This window comes from Phaseolus vulgaris, chromosome 6 (genome assembly GCF_000499845.2).
Source record: "Phaseolus vulgaris cultivar G19833 chromosome 6, P. vulgaris v2.0, whole genome shotgun sequence".
Lineage (NCBI taxonomy): Eukaryota > Viridiplantae > Streptophyta > Magnoliopsida > Fabales > Fabaceae > Phaseolus > Phaseolus vulgaris.
This window is the reverse complement of record NC_023754.2, coordinates 17057761-17081755: the sequence shown is the minus strand read 5'-3', so window position 1 is coordinate 17081755 and position 23995 is coordinate 17057761. Positions and strand designations below refer to the sequence as shown.

Below are 23995 nucleotides of genomic sequence, written 5' to 3'. Positions count from 1 at the left end.
TAATTGGTATGAGTGAAAAAAGGTAGTTTACAAGTGTAGTTTTCAGGAAATATAAATACGTGAGAATTTGATTATTATAAAAAAATTATTATTTAAAAAAAAGGTAGTTGAAGTTTGAAAACAGGGAGATGAGGGTGATAATTAAATTTGTTCTTTAAAATTAATTTTTTTAATTCTTGGATATCTATAAAAGAGAGAGAAAATAATTGATAGTATTTAAAATGGGTGAAATGAAGTGTTTTTATATAAGTTTAGAAAAAATTGAATATATATTCACAACTTCCTTTAATTGCAAGATATGTGAGAAAAGTACATTGATTTGTTATTAATTATTTTAAAAATTATATCAGCAGTAATTTGATATTCAGTGATAATATAATTATTATTGCTTCTCGATTAAAGTCATAAAATTTATAATTTAATATTTTCAAATATAATATATTATATTATTTTAAAATTATTTAAATATTTTATTATTTCTTAAAATATTATATGATCAGATATTTAATGCATTAAAAAAAATTACTTATATATACAAAATAAAATAAAGAGATCTTAAAAGGAATTTTATAGTGAGATAAGAGTGATGCAAGAGAGAAGAGAGAGAAAGAGAAAGAGGTAAGATAATTATATTATAATTTTAATATATGGATGAATGAATTAATATTATAATTTTAATACATCAAATTTCTATCGTCAAGATAATAAGGGAAGGGAAAAAACATTTATTATTTTAATTATCCATTTATTTTATAAATTTTAATTAAGTTTTAAGTATTTGATAAATATTAATATTTTCAATTGAGTCCACTATTTTTTTAGTTTATTGAGTACTAAAAAATTAGTATTTTTTAATTAAGTGTTTATTATTTTGTTAACCGTGTGACGTAATTGTTATTTTATATGTGAACCTTTTAATTGTATATGTTATTTTATTTGATATAAGATGATGTAGAAGACTCCAATTCCATGTTTATTTTGTTGTTTAACTTTATTTTTATTTCACAGTTTTTCAACATATAGTATTTAAGTTTTTCCTTTTTTTTACTCCATCTTTGTTACTATTTAATATGTATCTTCTATTTCTTAATGTTAATATTTTTTATTTTCCTCGATTGTAATTTTTGTTTAACTTTACTCATGTACAAATAGTAAATAGTAATGTCATATACAAAATAATAATAATATTAATAAAATAAAGATTTGGTGGAACTGTAATGTTTGACCTTTAAGATTGAAACGAGTATACATATTATTCAAGATTAAATGATTTTGTGTTATTAATTATGACAAATTATCCCAATTAATTATTACAAAATTAAAACATTTTTTTCTAATATAATATAAAATAAAATTTATTAATGAAATTGTAAATGACAGTATTATTTTGTTTTTAATATTATATTATTTTACATAATATATATTTTCACTTCCTTATTTTTTTCTATAATAAAAATGAAAATATCAATTTAAATAAATATAGACACCAAAATTTTGAAACTGATCATAACAACTTTTTAAAAAATAAACTAAAATACAAAGGTCATTAATAATTCAATTATTTGTAGATAAATAAGATTATTAATTTTAACATTTATTTTCAATATAGAATTCCGGATTATTTTGAAAGAATCAACCGTGATGTAAAGAAATAAATGAGTTGTAGATAAATAAAATTCATACTTTCTATCCTGATAATAAGAAAAATATATGTATATATATTAGGAAAAATAATATACAAATTATAGATTATATATCTAACACTTTAGAAAATAAACATCTGACTATTACAATTTAAGTTTTATGATTTTTATACAAACTTTTCAAAATATTTCTATTACAATATCATCACATACATAAATACAAAATACAAACATTTATAATATAAGGTTAAATTTTTTTTTAAAGCCTTTTAAAAATCTCTGACAACTGTATGATCACCCGTGTAACACTCCATAATTTACATATAACTATTACAATAAAAGTTCTACCAATTTCTATATAAACTTGGAGTTTTTCAAAACATTCCTAATACATGATTAGGATTTATAGAAATACAAATATTTACATACCCATAGCTCAAAATAAAACTCTGAAACCTCTAAGGCTCTCCTGCACCTGTATAGTCATCTGCTCCTGTACATAGTACAGTCATGGCAGTTCAAACACAGCAAGAAAAGCAAGGGTAAGCTAGTGAAAATAGAATTTTATAATATACACATTTAACTCCAAAGAGAAAACCAAATTACATGACCAATTTCTCAAATTATTCAATTTTCTTCAAATCTCAACAATAAAACAATCACATAGATCTTACATGGATCTACACATCCAAAATATTCAACAAACAACGTCTTCCGGAAGACCCGTATTAAGTAAGTCCTACCAGAGACTAACACCTGATCCAAAGATTACCAGCGAATCCAACAGAAAGGATCAGGGTAAGTTCAATACAACTCAAGCCGTGCATCTCATATGTTACGGTGTGCATGAACTCCCTATCAGCTTCTCACCACCTGATATCTTAGTCTATGTGACTTAGATCACCAGTGAAGCTCGAAGATCTCTGTTACAACATAGGCATTAATACTTAATACACAGCAAACATCAGTTCATACATTATCCCAACATCAATACGTAATACACAACAAACATCAACCCATACATTATCCCAAATGTATGAATTCAATTCCACATCATTTCATCATACAATGTCATTCCAAACACGATCCACAACATTCAAAAGCGTAATTAACATAATAAAACAACACCTTAAATATTAAACCATCAAAATCTAATATTTTTACAAATTTAAATAATATATAAACAAATAACATTCCTGCAAGAGAAATTGAATATTGGGACCATGTCCCTTCCGCATTCAGATATTCTATCCTAGGGTGTTATTAAAAATTAAATTTAGTTTCCCTTACCTTAATTGTTTGCTTTCCAAGCAACTTCTAAAATTTTATTTCCCACAGCCTCGATAAACTTTAAGATTTACGTGCCTAATGCAAGTTATCCAAGCAGAACAAAAATTCAGTATATATTAGAATAAGTTGAGAGGATTAAACTTCTCAACTTACCCTACCAATATTGATGACTAAATCTCAAGGAAAAACAGGGAACAAAGGATATTTAGAGTAAAAATGAACCTATTCTGTTTGAAAATCTGATCGGGTATAAATGTAGTATGACTCCTCATCTACAATATGGCATGATTAGATTTTGGAATAGAGAAGGGAGAGGAGAGAAGTTGATAAAGAGAGAAAGCATGAAAAAAGGAAAGAGGAAAATGATGGGACACACGGGCGTTCGCTTTTTTATTTAGGGGGGGGGGGTTACAACCCACACATAGTGAAAGGTAAGCTAGTGAAATTTTTTTATAATATACACAATTCAATCAAAAGAGAAAAACAATTAATTTCTCAATTATTCAATCTTATTCAAAATCTAACATAAAACGATCAAATAAATCTCACATGAATTTACACATTCAAGATATTTAACAAACATAATAATAACTAACATTTTTCTGAAGACCCATATTAAGTAAGCCCAAAAAAAACTAACATGATCTCAAGATTATCAACGAATCCAAAAGAAAAAATCAAAGTAAGTTTAATACGACCCTTACCGTACATAATCATTTGTTTTGATATACCTAACAATATTCAGTTTTTTATATATTATGATTACATTGTCTTGTGGTTGTTTTTTCTATAAGAATGATATATGCTTGTACTAATATGAGATGTCTCTAAGGTGATACTAATAAAAAGGAAAAAAAAATTATGATCACATGCATAAGAGAATGCTGAATGCTATTTATGTCTTACATGTTAGTATCGTTTTAGAAAATGTTAAGAATATTAAAGTAGACATTTTCCATAATGCATTATCTTGTAACTTTTTAATATATTATTCTATAATTAGCATTTTACAAATGTCGCTACATACAAAATTAGCATAAAAGATCTGATCCATTATTGCACCGACAAAAACAAAGAGTTGCTAAATTATTAGCTATCAAAAGTGTTATATATATATATATATATATATATATATATATATATATATATATATTCAGATACCAATTTAATAATGGACATGCCTGACCAGGGAGAGTTTTACAAAAATTAATATTTTCTCTAAATTTGTTAATCAAATATCACCAAGAGATGAAGTAGTTGAGAGTTCTTAACTACATTTTTAAATAAAAATTTCATATTCGTCTTATTTTTATATTTAATAAATATTATTTTTTGTATTTTTTATCATTCTTATCCGGTGAATGAGTATAACTGTATGAATCTCTTTATTATTTCAAATATCAATTAAATATTTTTTAAAAAAAAATTACATCCAATAAATTATGATATTATAAAGTACTGAATATATGTTTTAATTTTTTATATCTCATATAAAAAATTATAATTATATAAATATTAAATAAAAATTAAATAAATATGACATAATCACAGAAAAAGTAAAAAATAACCATGACCTAAAATGAGTTATGAAATTAAGAATAAAATAAAAGTTGACATAATTTTTATATTATTAATAAATTAAAAAATTTAACAATTTATAACAGAAACGAGTATATAAATAAGAATAAATAGTAGAATAAATATGGGGACATGACGGAAAAATAAAATAAAAATATATATATATATATATATATATATATAATTTTAAAAAATTAAGATTATTCATACTCCTCCTACTCGTAATAAATACAATATTTTTATCAAAATCATACATATTCTTATTCTTAATTATATCAATTACAAAAATAAAATATTATTCATATTTATATTATACTTAATTGTGTCAAAATAAAGAAAAATTCAAATTAGATGCGTTTTGTATCCCTAAACACCAATTGTTTTTCTATTTACTTAAAAATATTTCAATTAGATATACGTTTTGTATGATTGCTATATTTTGAATGAATGATGTCAGTAATAATTTTACAACGCTTTTTTTATATTATTTATTCTATTATATTCCATGGATATTTCTTTTATAATTTTGAATAATTGACTTATATTTTTTAGATGTTAAATTGAATTAAAATATTCGAAAAATTAACCAACCACTCACATTAGTTTGTCCCCTTAACAATAAAGTTAAATGAAATTTCATAATATCATATCTCAGCATAACAATGTCAATCCATTAAGCTTTTTAATTTTTTATTGTTCTTTTATTGTTGATTCATAGTGTAATCATAAAAATGTTGGATTTGTATTTATATAAACATGTAAGTTTGTATATAAACATGTAAAATTTGTATTATAATAATTAAATATATTTATGGAGTAATACAAATTATGGTTGTAAAAAACGTTAAAATAAAAACTGAAGATTATTTTGATAATTCAACAAAAATTAGTGTAAAAAACTCATTTATTTATCACACAATACATTCATTGTGTTTTTTATGGTGAGACGCTATCTATTAAATATAATATTTTAATTTTACTTATTATTTACAATTTACATGTAAATAAATTTAAATTAATTAATTAATAATATAAAAATTATACTGACAATATATCAAAGGCGCGATCAATATATCTATATATTTTTAGGGTATATGGACGGTTGGATTGGATTTGGTTTGAATAAATTCCTTATCCATTCAAAAAGTTATCTAATTGAGTAGGATTTCTCTATTTTTTTTTAAAAAATTTATAACCTTAAAGAATTATAAATTATACTTTTTTTTCAGAAATTATATTACTTAAATAATTAAATAATTTAATATGTGATCAAATTTGTAAAATGTGAGTTAATTAGATTACACCTAAAAAACACTTTGCTACAACCAATACTGATATTAAAAAACATAAAAGTGAAAGGTCACTGTCATGAACATGAAGATAAAAGACACAACATTATCTTCAATTCCAATGGTTGTTGTGTTGTGTGTTAGATATTTGGGGTGAGTGAAGGAGCAGTTCCAATTTCCATTTCCCATATTCAATTTCAAATGCTCTCATCCATGCAACTTCTTTGCTTCTACCAGCAGCCACCATCACTGTTTGTTGTGCACACTAATGGAGGCATTTTCAAGGACAAGAGGTTCATCACAAACCCTTCTTCTTCTTCATCTTCTTCTTGTTTTGGGATTGTTCATGCATCAGTGAAGGAAGATTCACAGTCACAGCAATATGAGGTAGAGCCAGAAAAAGCCAGAGAAGAACTCAAAAGGCTTGATGAACAAATGCAATCCCTCTCTAGCAGAAAACGACCCTCCAATGCTCCAAAACTCAAGGGTACTATTCTTTTCTTTTTCATCCTCAATCCATAGCTAAAATTTCTAGTTCTTTTTCTGCTTTGAATTTTTCAGTGATTGATGATATATATATTATGATTTCCAGTGCCCCCATTAGAGAAAGATTTGAAATTTAAGTTATTTTACAAAGTTTACCCTATAATTTTCCTATTGTTCTTAACCTTTTGCAGTTCCTGAAGTGAAGCTTCTGACAGAGCAGGGCAATGTCAAAGACCAATTAGAAATTTCAGATTCATTTCTTGGAAGTGTAGCTGGTGGTCTGGTTCTCTTCACTATATTTTATAATGTACTATTTCATACTGTAATTAAGCCAGCCATTGATGGTTCATAACATGTCCATGCATGGCTGGTGCTGGTGCTGGTGTGTGTATACATAGAAAAAGAATAAGAGAAAAGCATAAACTTTTAATAGCATAAGAAGAACCTCATTTCTTTTTATATATGCATATGAAATGAAGTTGAGAGTTAGATTGTATCAATCTTCTGAAGACTAGAGATTCATAATTTTGATGCCACTTTTGAAGAAATTACTATTTCATCTCACACCTTCAAGTTTTCTACAGCATTTTTCAACATGTTTCAAAGCCTCAAAAATATTTATCTACACATTTATTTGTAGTTGTCAAGTAGGTTGGAATAGAAACATGTTTCAGAAAGTAATTCAATGTAATTTTAGGAGTTTTGCCCTTCAAGAATAAATTTTAGTTGTTTCTTTCTTTAGCATTTTTAGAACATAAAAAGAATCCGTGTAGATTGAGTTAAGAAGTAAATTAAATTAGAATATATATAGTAAAGTTTATAGATAGAAATTTTATCTTACAAAAAGTTTGATAAGATTAAATTAAGTTTAATTTTTTTTTAAGATGAAATCATATTTTATCAATGTTTTAATTTTATAGGTAAGGTGGATTCACACTACAAGAAAAAGTGTTTTTAGAAACTAATTTTTTGGTTTCTAAAATGATAAAATTAGTCACTAACTTCATTAGAGACCAATTTAGAAACTAATAGTCTTAAGTGGCTAAAATCATGGTCGCTAATTTTATATACCAATTTAGATTCTAATTTAGAAACCAATTTAGTTACCATTAAATAAAAACCAATTTAGTAACCAAATATATAGAAACTAATTTAGTGACCAAATATATAGAAACTAATTTAGTGACCAATTATATAGAAACCAAATTAACAACCAATTTCATTGAAATCAATTTAGTGACCAAAATATATAGAAACTTATTTAGTGACCAAATATATAAATACCAAAAAATGGTCACTATATTGGTTTCTAAATAATATAATTTATTATAAAATATTATTTTATTTACCTACTTACTCTTTCCTATTTTATATTTATTTGTAAATTTAAGTTTACTAATTTTAAAATAAATTTATAGAGTTTGTCAACTCAAAACAATTATGTTCATAATCGAGATATGGTAAGAAGTGAGTAATTTTTTTCAAATTTTACAATTTTTTTTTTATAAATTGTGAATGTGAACTAAGATTGTGATAGAAACAAAAGATAATCAAATAAACCCAAGTTAAAATTATTTTATTTTCATAGTTTTTTTAAACATTATAAGATAAAGAAATATATACATTAGTAATCCATAAATAACATCACATATTCTTTTTGCCATTTGTTAGATGCATTTTATTTCAAGAGGAATTTTCACCGATCTATATTTGTACTTTATCTTTCTATTTTAGTAAATATAAATATTAATTTTATGTTTCTCATGCAAATTTATAAACAGACAACTAACTTTGGAACTGCTTATTAGGTTTAAGAAAAAAAATAAAAACTAGAAAAATTAGCCAGTAAAAGTTTTCGAAGCTGTCTGTCACAACAAATGTGATAGATTTTACTTAAAAGTAACTCAAACACTTTATTTACTCTCATGCAAGATGATGAATTCAGATTCCAATATGTTTTAGCTCCTCTTTTATAGATAAATCATTAGAAATAAATTAAGCTATGATAAACAAATATATATGATACCTTGAAACATATACAAAGGATGCATTGTTACTCAAAAAATGATTCTTATATTACATACAATAAATTAGTTTATAGATAATATTAAGAATATAATAATACAAACACTAGGCTTCTGACTTAAAAGATGATTAAATCATTTACTCTCTTCTGGGTTAGAGAACTTGCTAAGATTTTGAGCACAAGCAACACATATCCTAGCAGCCCTGGCTTCAAATGCTTCCAACACAACATTAGGCTTCAACCAATCCTCAGCTGCAGGGAATAAAACAAGCATAATATTACAACTCATAATTAGTAATAGAAATATTAAATAAAGCCATATTTGATTTGGATATCATGAAACTGATTTGGTTAGACTAGGCATAATCTCCAATTTCACTATAACCTTTTTAACATCATAGTGGTATTACATCAGTTGTTCCATTCAAGCCATATAAGCTATAGTACCAACAGGCTTATTTCCAGTGTCCAGCTGAGAAACCGTCTTCATGAGATGCCTTAACAGCTGAAAAAAATAATTACATGTCTTGAAGCAGCTAGTAGACAGTCAGACTCAAATTAAACCTTTAAAATGAAAATATAAGTGACCATTCTTATAAAATTTTATCAGTACGGTAGTATAATCCACGTTCTTTGAATTTGGAAGTTATACTTGTCCAAATCGCTTAAGCTGATTGGAACCCACGATAAACTATTGTGAGTACTAGATTCTAAGTTATCTATCTAGAAAAGCAAGTAAAAGGGAAAATGTGAGTAAAAAAATGAATTAAACAAACTCTTCTAGCACCCTTGGGCTTGTTTGTACAACAAAATTAATACTCCACAATTTAGATTAAATAATTGAGGCACAGAATCCATTCACATCTCTTTAAACCCAAAGGTAGCTTCAAGACTCAACTCATACCTACCCTTCAACAGCTATACTGGGTTCAGAGGTAGACTCTCCCAAGTGTGATTCAACTGGAATCTGGCTTCACTTTAAAGAGGCTGATGCTCACCCTTTTGTTAGGTAGTATCTGTTTGTAGGTGGTCTGAAAAGGCAAAAGGCAGTCCTTTGGGTGAAACCCCAAAAACAGCAACACATAGCAGTGCTAAGTATCACTAACCCCTCAAACAAAAATAAAAACCAACTTGATACTCTTTCTTACCACTTTTCTATTTGAAAAAATATATATTTTCATAATCATACAAACATTTCATATTAGAAAATATTTCTTGACTACAATAGTTTCAAACATTTCTTTGATTGCTAAAACAAAGTTTACTATATATGACAGTGGCTAAGTTGAATTTGAACACAAGTTCCTTGAAGACACTTTTGGAATCAAACTTTTGTACAGATGAAACAATCATTAAAAATGACCAACCATGTTCTTTAACAAAGATTTAATCATCAATAAGTAAAAAATATTAGTATGTAGACTAAAAAGAAATCCATAGTGTGAGTTTATCTTTCCACTGTGTATGTGCTTCCCTCTTCCTTTCTCTTTTCTTTCTCTGCCTAATATCTATGGCTATGCAAATGCAAAGTGTTGAACAATAGAATCTGTGACTGACCCTGTCTGCATGTGTGTCTATCATCTACAATCAGTCACTGAATACTCTGGACTATATTATCATAATTCTAAGTACCAACTATAGCACCGAAACTCATATTTCAGCACAGTTTGTTTGAACTCACTTTGAAGTGACGACCAGTGGTAGAAAAATAATGACATATGAGGATTATACTTTGTGTGATGCTCTTTAATTAAATTTCAATATATCAGATTGATTAAAAGAGAAGCCAAACAACACTCAACTAGCAATTAAATGAGGGAATACAAATAACAGATCTAGGGTTTTAAGATGTTTTAAGATGGGAAAGATAAGCAAAGGCAAGAATGGATCACGAATCGAAACTTACAATGATAAGGTTGAAGAGGTTGGCCTCCTTCGGATGTGTTGTCGTCGCCATTGCAGAGGCCGTTGCCGTTGCAGAGTGTGTTGCCGTCGCTGTTGCTGCAGGGTGCGTTGCCGTTGCCGTCGTCGTTTCTGCAGGTGCGTTGCCGTTGTCGTTGCTGCAGGTGAGTTGTCGTTTCCGTCGTCCTTGCTCCAGGGTGAGTAGCCATTTCCGTCGTCGTTGCAGAGTGTTGCAGAGTGCAAGTGCGTGTGTGCTTAGTGAGAGATAAGTACAAAAGATAAAATATTAAAGAGAGTTAAAGTTAGAAATTGAAAACTGCACTATTTAGTTTAAAAAAAAAGTATACATATCTATTTTAAATTAATTCATAAATTTTTTAATTTAAACAATATTTTGAATTTGTTATTAATTTAATTCTATGTTTAAATAAAATTAAAAGGTTAAAATATTATTTTAAATGTAATTTTTAAATTGATATCAATTATTTTAATATTATACTAAAACTAATAAATTTGGAAATTCATTCATATTAATTTAAAATATTTTATAAATTAATGATTAATAATTAATTTTATAAAATTTAATTATCTCAAAATTAGTATCTAAATTCAAATAATAGTGACTAAAAATGTAAGTATCTAATTATATGGTGATTAGAAACTATAAAATTAGTTTCTAATTTTATTATTTTTAAACACCAAAAATTAGTTTCTAAAATAGATTAAAAGTGACTAAAAAAATGGTTTCCAATTACATTTTAACAAGAGACTAAAAAAATGGTTTCTATAAAAATACTTTTTTTATTTTTATTATTAGCTACCAAAAATATAGTATCTAATTATTTTATAATTTGTATTAATAATAGATACCATTTTAGTAACCAATAATTTTTAGTTTATAAAATGGTATCTAAATTAGTTACTATAGAAACTAATTTTTTTTGGTTTCTAAATTAGTTACCATTCAATCATTTTCTTGTAGTGTCAAGATATACTTATATGTTTATTTTACCAAATTATAACTATATTAAAAAGGCATTTAAATAATATAAAAAATAAATAAAATATTGGAGTTTTTTTAAGAATTCACTAGCAAGATTATAATATGTGGAGTGAATTTTTGTTTAGATCCAATCCATTAAGCTATTCTTAAGAAAATGATTTTCCAGTACTTTTTCTTAACAAGCTTCTTCAAACCTTACCCAATTCATTAGGCGACTTTGAAACATAGTGACTAGTTGAAAACAAAAAATTTGAAGTTTTCATTTATCATCTTTAAGTTAAAGTTAAACATAATGAAAGAATTAAGTTAATAATATAATTTCACCTATGATTCAATAATAATACACAACAATCAAAATATTTATTCACAATCTAAACCAAACTCTTAACAATCTAAAAATTATTTGATGAAAACCATCTGACTTTAAAACTTTCAGCCAATAAAATAAACCAATATCAAACATTTATAAATAGATTGTAAAGTTTTTTTTTTCTTTTTCTTAGTCTTGTAAAAAATGTGTAAAGTAGTTATGATTTATTGAGACTTGTATTCTGGGTCAAAGTAGAGTATGATGTAAATAGAAAAGAAAGTAGGGTGTAAAATAGTAAAAAAATGGATGTAAATAGAATTGTAGGCAATGAAGACATGAAACTCCACGTGTCATCTTCATTTAACTTTGATTTGATTATAAATAAGAGCCTCTTGTATATGATTTTAACTTTGATTTGAGTAATGAAATGGTGTCCAATTTGAAACACTTTTACTTGTTCAAAGTTCTCTAGAGTTGTATTCTTGCTAGACAACTTTTTAGACTCCTAGTGTTGGTTCAACCTCACTCTAGAAACTAAGTGTTGACCTAACCTCACTTAGATTCACAGTCATAATTTTAATCTCTTCCAAAAATTTTACAATTCTTCGTTCTTTTGCATTATCATTAATCAACTGTAAAAAAAAATTAAATCAAAAGAAGAAGATCTACAACTAAAGATGCAAGCAAGGATTGCATAATATTTTTTTATAAAAATTTAAAATTTAGTCCATAAATCCAAGTAACAAAATCACCAAAAACACATTTCATACCATAATTTATTTCCACGTATTAAGTCTATATTTATTTATCTCTCCAATGTAAATAAAATTATATCATACAATACATCATCTCTAAAATTTCAAGTTGTTAATTATTATCTATAAGCAAAATATAAAGTATTCTAAAGTTTACCTAAGTTTTACCAAATCATATCATACATCAACGATTCTAAATAATCCACGAACAAAAGTTCAAGTTACCTATAAATTATTATAACACCCATAGGTAAAAATTAACTACCTACTATACTATAAACCAATCAAAGGGTTTGTACAAAGTTTTTAGTAATTAAAAAAAAATATAAAATTAAATATACACAAAACACACATGTATAAACAATTATTTTAAAAAAAAGTGTCAAAACTAAAAAAATCTATTTTTTTTAACGTTGTTTTTTCACATATACCTATATCTATTCGTGTACACAATACAATCATTAGAGTTGACAATAGAAACAAGACATAAATGATAAATTAATGAAATACAATTATCAGAGTTGACATACAAACAAGACAAACCATTCTTTTCCATCTTCGATCCCAATTTTCCTCTGAATCAATTTCTACTTCAAGTTTAAAAGAAATTTTTTTAAGAAAATAAGCTTCTCTTTCTTAATCCCATTGTACAACATACTAAGCTTAAATATTTAAATAAAAATAATAAAATGTGATTTAATTTGGAATTTATAAAAGAGAAAAAAAAGTTATTTTAACTTATTAAAGATGAGTCCTTGTATGCTATGCTCATTTTCTTTTTGTTTCTCACTCACATCCAAAATTCAAAATAACAAAACATTAAATCCACATTATATATATATATATATATATATATATATATATAACAAAACTATTTTTATAAACATATAACACAAAAGTAGGATTATGTATCGGTTTGCAACCATTATCCCCACTAAATGATCATAAAGACTAAATAAATTAGCCAAATATTGCTTAGCAAGCATTTTTTCATTCGCTTAATATTCTTTCATGAATGCAACCTTTATTTAGATAATCTCCCTCAACAAAACTACACTATTCTAAACAATATTTAATGTCATGTCATTTAAAAGCACGACCTGAAAAAAATATAATTAAATCACTTGATAAAACAATTTGACCTAATCTTTGGGCTCTTTAATGTCTATCCATAACTCATTTATCAACCTTCATTTCTTATTATTTTTTACCTTATACATTTTAGGGCAATCTTCCTCCATCCAATAAATTTGAATTTGCACTTTATTATTGGCATGAAATTGAAATGATCAAAATGTTATGTGTGAGATGCACTTCAAAATGTATTATATATTTACTATTTTTAATATATTTACATATTTGAATTTCCGGAACACAGATTATGAAATATTTTCTTAAAATATATTTTTACATTTTGTTTTCTGTTTTTTTTTTTCAAAATGTATTTTTATTTATTTTAGAATTATTTTTAGATAATGAAATTTGGGTTTTCCAGTTATATGAGATTTCATTTTCAGAATACATTTTTTTTAATTTTCTTTTTCTGAAATGTATTTTTTAATCCAGACTTTTAATTATGAAATGAAAAACAATCTTGAAAAAGTTAATTGGGTGGAGGATCAAATTAATTGATTGGATGAAAGAAACAATTATGCTGGTTACAAAGCTCTCATAATTACACTGTTGGTAATAACAAAATTGATTTCTGTTTATATTTTCGATAAATAATTGTAGAAGGATTTAACATGTTATTATCATTTATATAATATATTATATTTTTATTTTATCTTTTCATTTATTTCAGTCATTGTTAATATCTGTAGTCTTTGAATTTTTTAATCTCAAATATTTTGTTTATTTTGTTGATTTCAGTCATTTATTTCATTTCTAGTGTTTATTTTTAAACTCTTTAGAAAAATATAAAAAACTAAACGTAAATTATTTCACATATTTAGAAATAAAGAACAATTATATTTTGAGAATTATTTTAATTTTCTATTAAACCAAATAATATATATTAATCACTACAAATATATTTAAGCTCAATATTCCTACGAATTTTTCAGGTAAAAAAAGAACACTTCATTTTCCCTCTTCCTCCTGTGCGTGCGTTTCCACTACAATCATCACACACTTCTCACAATAATCACAGTTACTGCGAATCTTTCTACTGAAGCCTGAGAAAAGTGCTTCCCAGATTCGTTGCTTCCACCATGGAGGAACAAATCCCGTTTAAGAATCTCCATAGCCGAGAGTATTCGGGTCACAAGAAGAAGGTACCCTTTTGCTCCCTCTTTCTCATTCATGGTAAACGCGTTCAAAGCTCTTCACTTTCGTGCCTCTTATGCTTGAAACCTTCGGTTTATGTGGAAAACAAGCCCTTGTTCAATTTTTCTGCTTCAATTCTGAAATGGGTGTTTTTTTTTTCTCCACTAGGTGCACTCTGTGGCGTGGAATTGCATTGGCACAAAACTTGCTTCTGGCTCTGTGGACCAAACTGCGCGAATATGGCATATTGAGCCACATGGGCATGTGAGATTACTCCTAATTGCTCCCCCTTTTGTTTTGTGTTTGTGGCACCAATTTTTTAATTTTGTTTTGATATATTTTTCTCATAATAGCGCTCTCTGAAGAATGAGACAACATGTTATCTTGTTTAATTTCGTTGATTAAATTGTATTAGCCTTCGGTCCGGGCCAGACTTGTAGGTTGTTGTACCTGATTATGGCTTGAGGGTTATGGAATAAAAGTGTCATTAGTCACATAGAGATGGTGTCATTTGATTGGAGAAAACATAAGTTAGTGTTTACAAAGAAATGTAGTTGGTGCGCTGTTTGTTAAAAAAATGAATACCCAAGTGTTGATATCTTGTTAATAATTTTCACTATGAAATAACCTTTTTACTTTCTGGGGATGAGATAAATGACCTCTAAAGGATTTTGGGTTTAGGTAAATGTTTTCTTCACATAAGATTTTAGTTTTTTTAAAGTGATTTTACCAAGGGTTAATCCTTGAAATATTTTAGCAGAAGGAAGAGTTAAACTTAATGCTGAGATGCATCTAGAGCAGGGAAAGTACTAGGATCAGTTGGGATCAATGGATGAGGGTTACCAAAGGTTCACTACCTATGGATTACCTTCAGTGATCCAAATCGACTGTAATGTCAGAGAGGATGTTTCTATTAGAATTAGATCTTGTTCGATCTAATCAATAATGACATTGTGAATTCTGCATAATCTGAAAGGAAATCCTTATTGAAGCTGTAGGTCAACTATGAATTTTCCAGTCTCATTCAATAAATGAAAGATTACGTTTATTGTAGGGCAAGGTCAAAGATATTGAATTGAAAGGGCACAGTGATAGTGTTGATCAGCTATGCTGGGACCCTAAGCATGCTGATCTGATTGCAACTGCATCGGGTGACAAGACTGTTCGCTTGTGGGATGCTCGAAGTAAGTGATTATTTAGATACACAATTTATTTTAGTATGTCATATCAGAAGGCAGGAGATATATTATGGCTTTTTATAATTTGGGAGACATGTAATGCGTTGTATGGTTATATTTTCTTCATCCAATACAAACCTATACCATATATGCAATTTGGAATGCACAAATAATTGGTTTATTTACTTGAAAATATTTCTATAGGTAAGATACGTGTTTTTTAATGAATAGTTGGAAAAAATGCTAATTGAATTAGCTCAACAGAAGTCTAAAATGATATAAATAGATTATTATTTTGATTAAGGAACGGGAGGGGGCTTGGAAAAAGTTGATGATGTTTGGTTTCTGCAGGTGGAAAATGTTCACAACAGGCAGAACTTAGTGGGGAGAATATCAACATCACTTACAAACCTGATGGGACTCATGTAGCTGTTGGTAACAGGGTATGTGACACAATCCATTTGCTTTAAGCTCTGAAGTGCAGGTGTGGTGATTGGATATCAGTGCCAACTGTAGGCTGTTTTGCTTGAATTGTTTCTTGCTCTAGAATCATTAGGTCTGTAGTTATTCAATAGACTATGGCTATGGTTCTCTTGCTGTTTTTAAGTGTGGTAAAGTTATTCCTTGTTTTGTGTTTCATAGGATGACGAATTAACAATACTGGATGTTCGGAAGTTCAAACCAATTCATAGGCGCAAGTTCAATTATGAGGTATAATCTAGTTTATACTTCATTCTTGTTGTTGCATCCGTTTCTGTCAATTTGTTAAAGCCTATTTTTGAGAATGAGAAATGATGCTGAAACTTGAAAATTATAAGTGACTTGTCTTTCATTAGCCTTTATCAGTTTAATTGGTAAAATACATATGTTATGTTTGTATATTCTTGAACTATTCCCATTAGAATATGTTGTATATAAATATATCCCCTTTTTCTTTATTTTAAGTGAATATAGTTAAGTTTCTAGATGGTTTTAGAGCGAGGTTTTTTTATTATTAAAAAGATGTCTAGTTCATCATCTTCCAAGTCAGTGCCTTTTCTCTGCCTTCACTTCCACTCCAGCCATTGCAACCGAGGAAGTATGGGGCTTATCCAATCATGTTTTGTGGTCCAAGGCTGTTGAGAAGTGGTGTATTGGACAAGGATTGAAGAATCACCTCTACACTAAGCTTGAAGATGTGAAGGAGGATAGGGAAATTTGGTAAAAGAATGATACTTTGTTGTTGTGCACTCTGATATTGGGCCCATAAGCTCATTAGTATATTTTGTATATAAGTATATCCTTGTACTCTTATTTTTCATATAAGTGAATAGAATTCAGTGTTTACATGTTAGTTTGGATTACCTTCTATTTTAAACCATCCAACCATGTTGAGGAATAGAAATTGAAATTTACAGTCCAATAAAGGGCTTGTTAGTCGGAGGTAAATTACATATTGTTTTGTAAGTTGATATAAATTTACAGTCAATTGGCAGAACTAAGCGGGCTAGTATTAAACCATCAAAATTAACCAATAATTATCATATTTTTGTTGTTTGACTTCTATATTGGTTGAACACGAGAGACTTTCAATTCCTTGCTTTGAAACCTGTTGAGTCTTTTAAAAATATACATAATGTTGTTTTTTCACTATATCCACACCAGTGTAAGTTTCAAGGATTCACCCTATATGGAAAATAGTGTGGATTACTATCTGAATGAGTACCGTATGCTTCTGCTTCCCATCACATACCCTCACTTTCTGAACTACCTGTGTTTTCTGGTTCCTAGCTTTGTTTTCTTCTCTTTTTGCATTCATCTCACCTGAAGTTCTAACTCCTTCAATATCATTCATTATCGTTGTTTTGCTCAGTTGCACCCAACTTATACCTGCTCTTTTGGGAGTTCATACGTGTCCATCTATGATTTACACTCTTACAATACTTAAAAAGTGTAAATCCACAAAGGAAAACATAACTCTATCAAGAAGAATTGATTCATTGAACACGATGATTCTCTTTTTTTTTCCAGGTAAATGAGATTGCTTGGAACATGACCGGCGAGATGTTCTTTCTAACAACAGGAAATGGTAAGATCATTGACTGACTTGGTACTTTCTAAAATATAAATCTCAACTTGGGCTTTTATAAAGTAGAGGACTTTCTTATATTTTTATCATTTCATCTTGCCCTCTTAGGGACTGTGGAAGTACTGTCTTACCCATCTCTTCGACCTCTTGACACTCTCATGGCTCATACAGCTGGTTGTTATTGCATTGCAATTGATCCAGTAGGAAGGTATGTTTCCAAGAGTTCGCTATTTCTGGTCTCACTGATAGCATTTCTGTTAGAAAGTTAGATACAAATGTACAACCATATATCTGGTTCTAAAATTTTAATTTGTTGTCTTCATTTCCTTCAATTGAGTAACCTTAGTTTCCATAGAAAAAGTATCTATAAAAGGACATAACAAATAAATAATGCCATGTTATTCTGGCAGATATTTTGCTGTTGGAAGTGCTGATTCCCTTGTCAGCCTGTGGAACATCTCAGAGATGCTCTGTGTGCGTACCTTCACAAAGCTAGAGTGAGTTTTCATTGGTTTTCATGTTTGTGTATTCAGCTTTCATTGTTTGGGCTATGTTGATTGTTTTTCTTGTTTCTGTGACAAATATGAAATGCTTTGTTTCTTAGGTGGCCCGTCCGAACGATTGGCTTCAATTATACTGGGGATTTAATTGCTTCTGCAAGTGAAGACTTGTTCATTGATATAGTAAGTTACATGACTTTCTTTCTTTCTTTCTTGTTCCTTGCTTCCTTTCTTTCTTCGTTTTTCTCCCTTTCTTTCTTTATTGCGCTTACTTGCTTTCTTTATTGTGCTTACTTGCTTTCTTTATTGTGCTTACTTGCTTTCTTTATTGTGCTTACTTGCTTTCTTTATTGCTTCGTTGCTTTCTTGTTTTTTGCTTTCTTTCTCGCTTGCTTGTTAGCTTCCTTTTTTGCTTGCTAGCTTGCTTCCTTTCTTATTTCCATATTAAGAAGTGAATTTTAAATTTAACTAACTTTATAAAATCGGCTTATAAGGTGAGGTTTACACCTAGTTATATATTATGAAATGTCATTATCTCTAGTCAATGTGTGATCTACAACACCCCACTCACGCTAAGACCTATCAACTCGTGCGTGAGACTATATATTTATGAGTGTTCCGATAACGGGTGGTCTGATAAGTCCAACAAACTCTTCTTACTAGGATAGATTCTAAATGACTTTGATACCATATTAATAAGTGGACTTTAAACCTAAGGTAACTCTATAAAAATGACTTATAAGATGAGGTTTGCACTCACTTATATCATAAAATATTCTTATCTCTAGCCGATGTGGGATCTCCAACACACTCCTTCACGTTGAGATTGTCAACTTGTGTGTGAAACCTTTTGTTTGCTTTCTTTCTCCTTGCTTCCTTTCTTTCTTCTTTTTTCTGTTTTTTTGTTGTTTTCTTACCTTCTTGCTTTCTTTTTTTTCTTAAGTATTTTCTTTCTTACTTTCTTGCTTGCTAGCTTTCTTCCTTTCTTTATTCCTTCGGTTGCTTCCTTGGTTTCTTTCTTTTTTAATCTTTCTTGGTTGCTTTCTTACTTTCTTGCTTGATGTCTTGCTTTATTTATTGCTTTCTTTCTTGCTTTATTTGTTGCTTTCTTGCTTGATGTCTTGTTTTATTTGTTGTTTTCTTGCTTGATGTGTTGCTTTATTTGTTGTTTTCTTTCTTTCTTGCCTTGCTTGCTTTTCTTTCTTGCTTTCTTTTTTGATTGCTACTTTATGCAACAGTCAAACGTTGAAACTGGAAGAACAGTGCATCAAATTCCTTGTAGAGCCGCTATGAACAGTGTTGAGTGGAATCCTAAATACAATTTACTTGCTTATGCTGGTGATGACAAAAACAAGTATCAGGCTGATGAAGGTATCATTTTTGGTGTACCAGTTAAGTTTTAATTGAAACACAATGACACTGCTAACTTTTGTGCATTTTGGTTGCAGGTGTTTTTCGCATTTTTGGTTTTGAAAATGCTTAGTATCTGTCAGGCATCTTTTTACTAGCATTTGAGTATGCATGGAAGACTTGAGTGCCTAATAGAGGTTGATTTGTATTATGAATGGATTATTGGATTTTTGGAACAAGGGACATTCACATAGGATAAAGGATTTTTTTGTTTTCATTATTTTTTTAACATTGCTTTAACTTATGTTATAAAACCCGTGATGTGACCAAATTTTCCCACAGGATAAGGCTTATTAATGTTATAGTTAAAGATATTGTTGATACAATTCTACTACTATTAGAATTGGAGATATCATCACTCTGGTACTACTTAACAAATTAGCGTGCATTAAACGACTGCAACACAAATAATAATCTGCTTCCAAGTTGGACCAAAACTGTCAATAGTAAAAATGCTGCAAATTGTCAATTGCAGACAAAAATGTTTTTTTATTGGAGAAAACCCTAAATCTGCTTGGTTGATTGTAATAATGTGAATAAAAACAGCACTAAATTGGTTTCAATTTGGTAAATCTGCTTCCAAGTATTTGTAATTATGGATCAGAGTCAATTTGTCTCTAGTGGCACTTGATTGCTAGTTTTATTTTATCTTTTATAGGTTATTCAGTGAATTTTTATCTCCCAACCTCCAAAAAGCTTTATATTTGGGAACAAGGGACACTCACAAGCGAACATGGCCCAAAAAAAGAATGAAAGAATTTGTTCATAATTTTATGGGAAATAAGAATAATACAATGTTAAATTGAAATGAAATGTTAAAGAATTTTCTAAAAAATGAAAAATGTCAACTTGGCTAGATTGTTCTAAAAAATGAATTCGCATCTTGGTAGTATAGAATGAGTCAAAATTGGAGCAGCAAGCACTGCATTGTAGATAGAGTTCCCAACATTGTAGATCTCAAGAGCACACAAGAGGTGTTGCATCCAGCAATCAGCAACACAACCATCAAGTGAAACCTTCTCAGTAGGGACTTGAATGTGTCTCCTGTCTCCTATAGTTGGTCCTGTTTGTGCATGTATGCATGACATATCACATGCTCAAGCCCCTCTCCTTGCAAAATTTGAACTTTGCATTCAAATGAGGCTTCTCTTATCTTCAAAAGGGTTGTCTAATCTATCGGACCAAATCTGCTTCATTCCCCCATCAAAGGCTAAACAAGTGCAAGAGACAAACCATATAAAAACAACAGTATTTTCCTCAAAATTTAATTTACTGCTAAGGAACAAATTTTACCAATTAAAGAAGATTGGAAGACTACAGTTGCTATATTTAGACTTTACTCTTTTAAAGATCTGATTTTGTATGTAAATTTATTAGACAAAGAGGGGGGAAATTTGTACCACAACAAGTCCCTCAGCAAAAAATTCATGCTCCAAGGAGAGGCAGATCCATGATCACAAGCCACAGAGGACCAACTTGGAAGCAGGAAACAGCAAACCTGTAAAGCAAACAAGGGAAATGGTGAGTAAGTTCTTAGAACACCAAGTGAGTGGTCCCCACTTGATCTCAACACTGGAGCTCTTCATCCTCTTCCCACAATTAGGCTCCTTAGACAGATCAAAACTAGCCCCTTTCATCCTCAACTCCTGAATGCACCTTGTGACAGCCCTACCATCACTCCTCTCCCTTTGCAACTGTGCCCACACCTTCCAATACCTGTGCACCTTCACCTGAACAAGAACCACAAACACAAGGGAAGTGCAAAGGGACAACATGGAGGGAAGCCACCACTTATAACAAACACTGTGTTGGTCCTGCTGGTCCTCTTGGTGAGACTTGGTCCAGGAAGTGAACAAGAGGGTTAGGAAGAAGCCATGAAAGATGAAGAAGAAAGAAGATAGTTGAAAGAGTTCAGCTTTGATAGAGTCCATTCTTGTCTCCTTGTGAGCAATGCGTTTAGCAAAGAGTTCTTCCTCTCTTTGCCATAGCTTCAGAAGCAAAAGGTGACCAGGGCTTTCGGAGATTTCAGTCAAAGGGTGATCCTCTATTGCCTCAATCATGTTGCTTGTCATGGAACACAAGACATTCTTGTGATGAAGATGGTGTTCTTGCTCAACGGGGATTTCTACTATGTGGGCATCTTTTGCTTCACCCATTGTTGCTATGATAATAGATTGAACTAAGAAAAGAATGTGATAAAACAAAGATGGTGGATTGTTGCTTGAGAGAGAGATAGAGATAGAGAAAGAGAGAGAGATGAAAGTGAAGTGGATTGTGAGAAGATATCTGTAACGTTATATATGATTTTGGTTACCAACCGTTACAATTAAGGTTTCAACGGTAACATTTCTCTTTATGATCTTTCTCTGATTTTTTTTTTAGTTTAGTACTGTTGATCTCAACGGATACTTCTGTTCACTTAGTTTTATATTTATAACCACTAATAATGGAAATAGAATTTTGTAACTATTTTATATATATATATATATATATATATATATTATTCTCATATTTATTAATCAAGTTTTCGTTATCTAGAAAAACAGCACATGAAGTGTTTTATTTTATAAATATGATCGTGATTTAAAAGAAAACAATGTTTTATAACTATTTTTGTATACATATTTTATTATTATTTTTTATTTTGATAGAAATTTAGAAATGTTTCTATTATATAATTATAACCTTATTATAAAAAAGTAACAGTTTTTAATTAATTTTATTATAATAACTAATTTTTTATTTTATTTGTTATGGTCATAAAAAAATGTACACATGCCCATGTTTTCCCCTAGTTAGTAATAATAAATGAAAGTTAAGAAATTAAAGAAGGGTTTTTAGGTAGAAAATTAGAGTCAAAATATACTCAAACTTATATAATAAATTCTCAATTCTCTTATAAAGGAATTAATATCAGAGTCAGAGAATTGGAGAAAATTTAGAAGAAGAAAAAAAAAAGAAAAAAACCATTAAAATTTAGTTTAACTACTTTTCAATAAAACATTTATTTATTTTATCATTACTACTAGGAACAGACCTCCTAGCATCTGCATTTTTTAGTTTTCATTTTTATGTAGGAGAATCAATCTCTTTACTCTCCTGTTCTCCTGTTACTCAAGTGACAAAAATAAAATAAACTGCTTATTTAATAAAGAAAAATATCAATCTAACAGAAAAGTAACAAATTTTTCCACTCTTCTGTTGAGACTAAAAAATAAAAATAAAATTAACGTACCAATCTTTCTACTCTCCTGTCATTTAAGTGAGAACAAAAAAATAAAATTAAAACACTGTTTTATTAACTTCTAAAATTATAAAATGTCCAAATAACCAAAATAAATTAATAAAATAAAATATTAAACAAGGATAAAATAGAAAAACAATTTAAAGCAGTAGTGCGGAATTCCTTTATTTATAGATATATATTATATGTATATTCAAACAAGATTTTTCATAAGAATTTAAAAAAAAAAATCAAAATTAGTATTTTATAATTTAATTAGAAAAAATTCTATTATACAATTTTTTCTATTTTGTTAACTTAAATATAAACTAATTTTAATTTATAACATATTTAGTTATTTATTTTTTATAGCCTCTACTTATTTATTATATACTTAATTATACTTTTGCCACATTTTTCTTCGTTTTTATTACCCATCCCTATGTCCACACTAACACAGGAAAAAGGAACAGCTTTGGTCCAACCCTAAGAAAAGAGGCTTCATTGTCAATATTTCACTTCAATTGCATTTTAAGAAAATTTATTTCAAAATAAATATGTAAAGTGATTTTTAACTATTTTGATTAATATTTTAAGAATATTTTATAATAAAATTTAACATTATAGAATAAATTTTTAAAACAATTTAAAATATCTCTGTACCCTTTATTTATAAAACTTTTTAATAATATTTCTTCACTGAGTTATGGGATTTATCAGAAAAGCTCCATCCAGAAAAATACTTATTATTGACTCTTATCATACTTTTATTGTAACACCTTTTAAAATAAACATTTTAGAATATATTTTGAAGTGTTTTGAAAGGTAGTTTTATAAACATATTTTTTTAAATAATTATTCTAAATAGTTATAAATTAATTTTAGATTATACATTTTAAAATGTATTTCATAATCTTTATTTTGAAATATATTTATTTATAATTTTTTAAAAATGTACCATCCAAAAGATGTTTAGTATATTTTAGATTATATTTTTCAAAAATCTATAAAGATTTTAAAATGTCATTGTTGTTATTCCATTGTAATGGAGGTGCGAAAAAATATT

General features: G+C 28.3%; 4 protein-coding genes across 7 annotated transcripts; 2 read left to right on the top strand and 2 right to left on the bottom strand.

The window, feature by feature from the left end:
- Nucleotides 1–5922: 5922 nt before the first annotated feature.
- Nucleotides 5923–6834, top strand: LOC137831409 (uncharacterized). The gene is made up of 2 exons (XM_068639078.1): nt 5923–6287; nt 6478–6834. Exons 1-2 carry the CDS (start codon nt 6002–6004, stop codon nt 6636–6638), a joined length of 447 nt encoding a protein of 148 aa, XP_068495179.1. The 5' UTR covers nt 5923–6001; the 3' UTR covers nt 6639–6834.
- A 1447-nt stretch (nt 6835–8281) lies between these two features.
- Nucleotides 8282–10493, bottom strand: LOC137833078 (uncharacterized). Of its 4 annotated transcripts, XR_011084671.1 has the most exons (4): nt 10219–10493; nt 9221–9343; nt 8698–8817; nt 8282–8564 (listed from the first exon to the last, which is right to left on the bottom strand). XR_011084671.1 is itself a non-coding variant. In XM_068641457.1 (2 exons), the coding sequence occupies exons 1-2, from the start codon at nt 10421–10423 to the stop codon at nt 8446–8448; spliced, it is 324 nt and encodes a 107-aa protein (XP_068497558.1). In that variant the 5' UTR covers nt 10424–10493; the 3' UTR covers nt 8282–8445. The 4 variants fall into 4 exon arrangements, 1 of the variants encoding a protein (XP_068497558.1); XR_011084672.1 differs by lacking the exon at nt 8698–8817; XR_011084670.1 differs by lacking the exon at nt 9221–9343.
- Nucleotides 10494–14337: 3844 nt separating this feature from the next.
- LOC137831407 (THO complex subunit 3) lies at nt 14338–20032 on the top strand. Its single transcript, XM_068639076.1, has 11 exons — nt 14338–14558; nt 14719–14814; nt 15605–15734; nt 16080–16171; nt 16371–16439; nt 17739–17796; nt 17905–18004; nt 18207–18293; nt 18401–18479; nt 19535–19667; nt 19745–20032. The coding sequence occupies exons 1-11, from the start codon at nt 14496–14498 to the stop codon at nt 19777–19779; spliced, it is 942 nt and encodes a 313-aa protein (XP_068495177.1). The 5' UTR covers nt 14338–14495; the 3' UTR covers nt 19780–20032.
- Nucleotides 20033–20440: 408 nt separating this feature from the next.
- Nucleotides 20441–21991, bottom strand: LOC137831408 (uncharacterized). The gene is made up of 2 exons (XM_068639077.1): nt 21107–21991; nt 20441–20916 (listed from the first exon to the last, which is right to left on the bottom strand). The coding sequence occupies exon 1, from the start codon at nt 21860–21862 to the stop codon at nt 21161–21163; it is 702 nt and encodes a 233-aa protein (XP_068495178.1). The 5' UTR covers nt 21863–21991; the 3' UTR covers nt 20441–20916; nt 21107–21160.
- Between the last annotated feature and the right edge of the window lie 2004 nt (nt 21992–23995).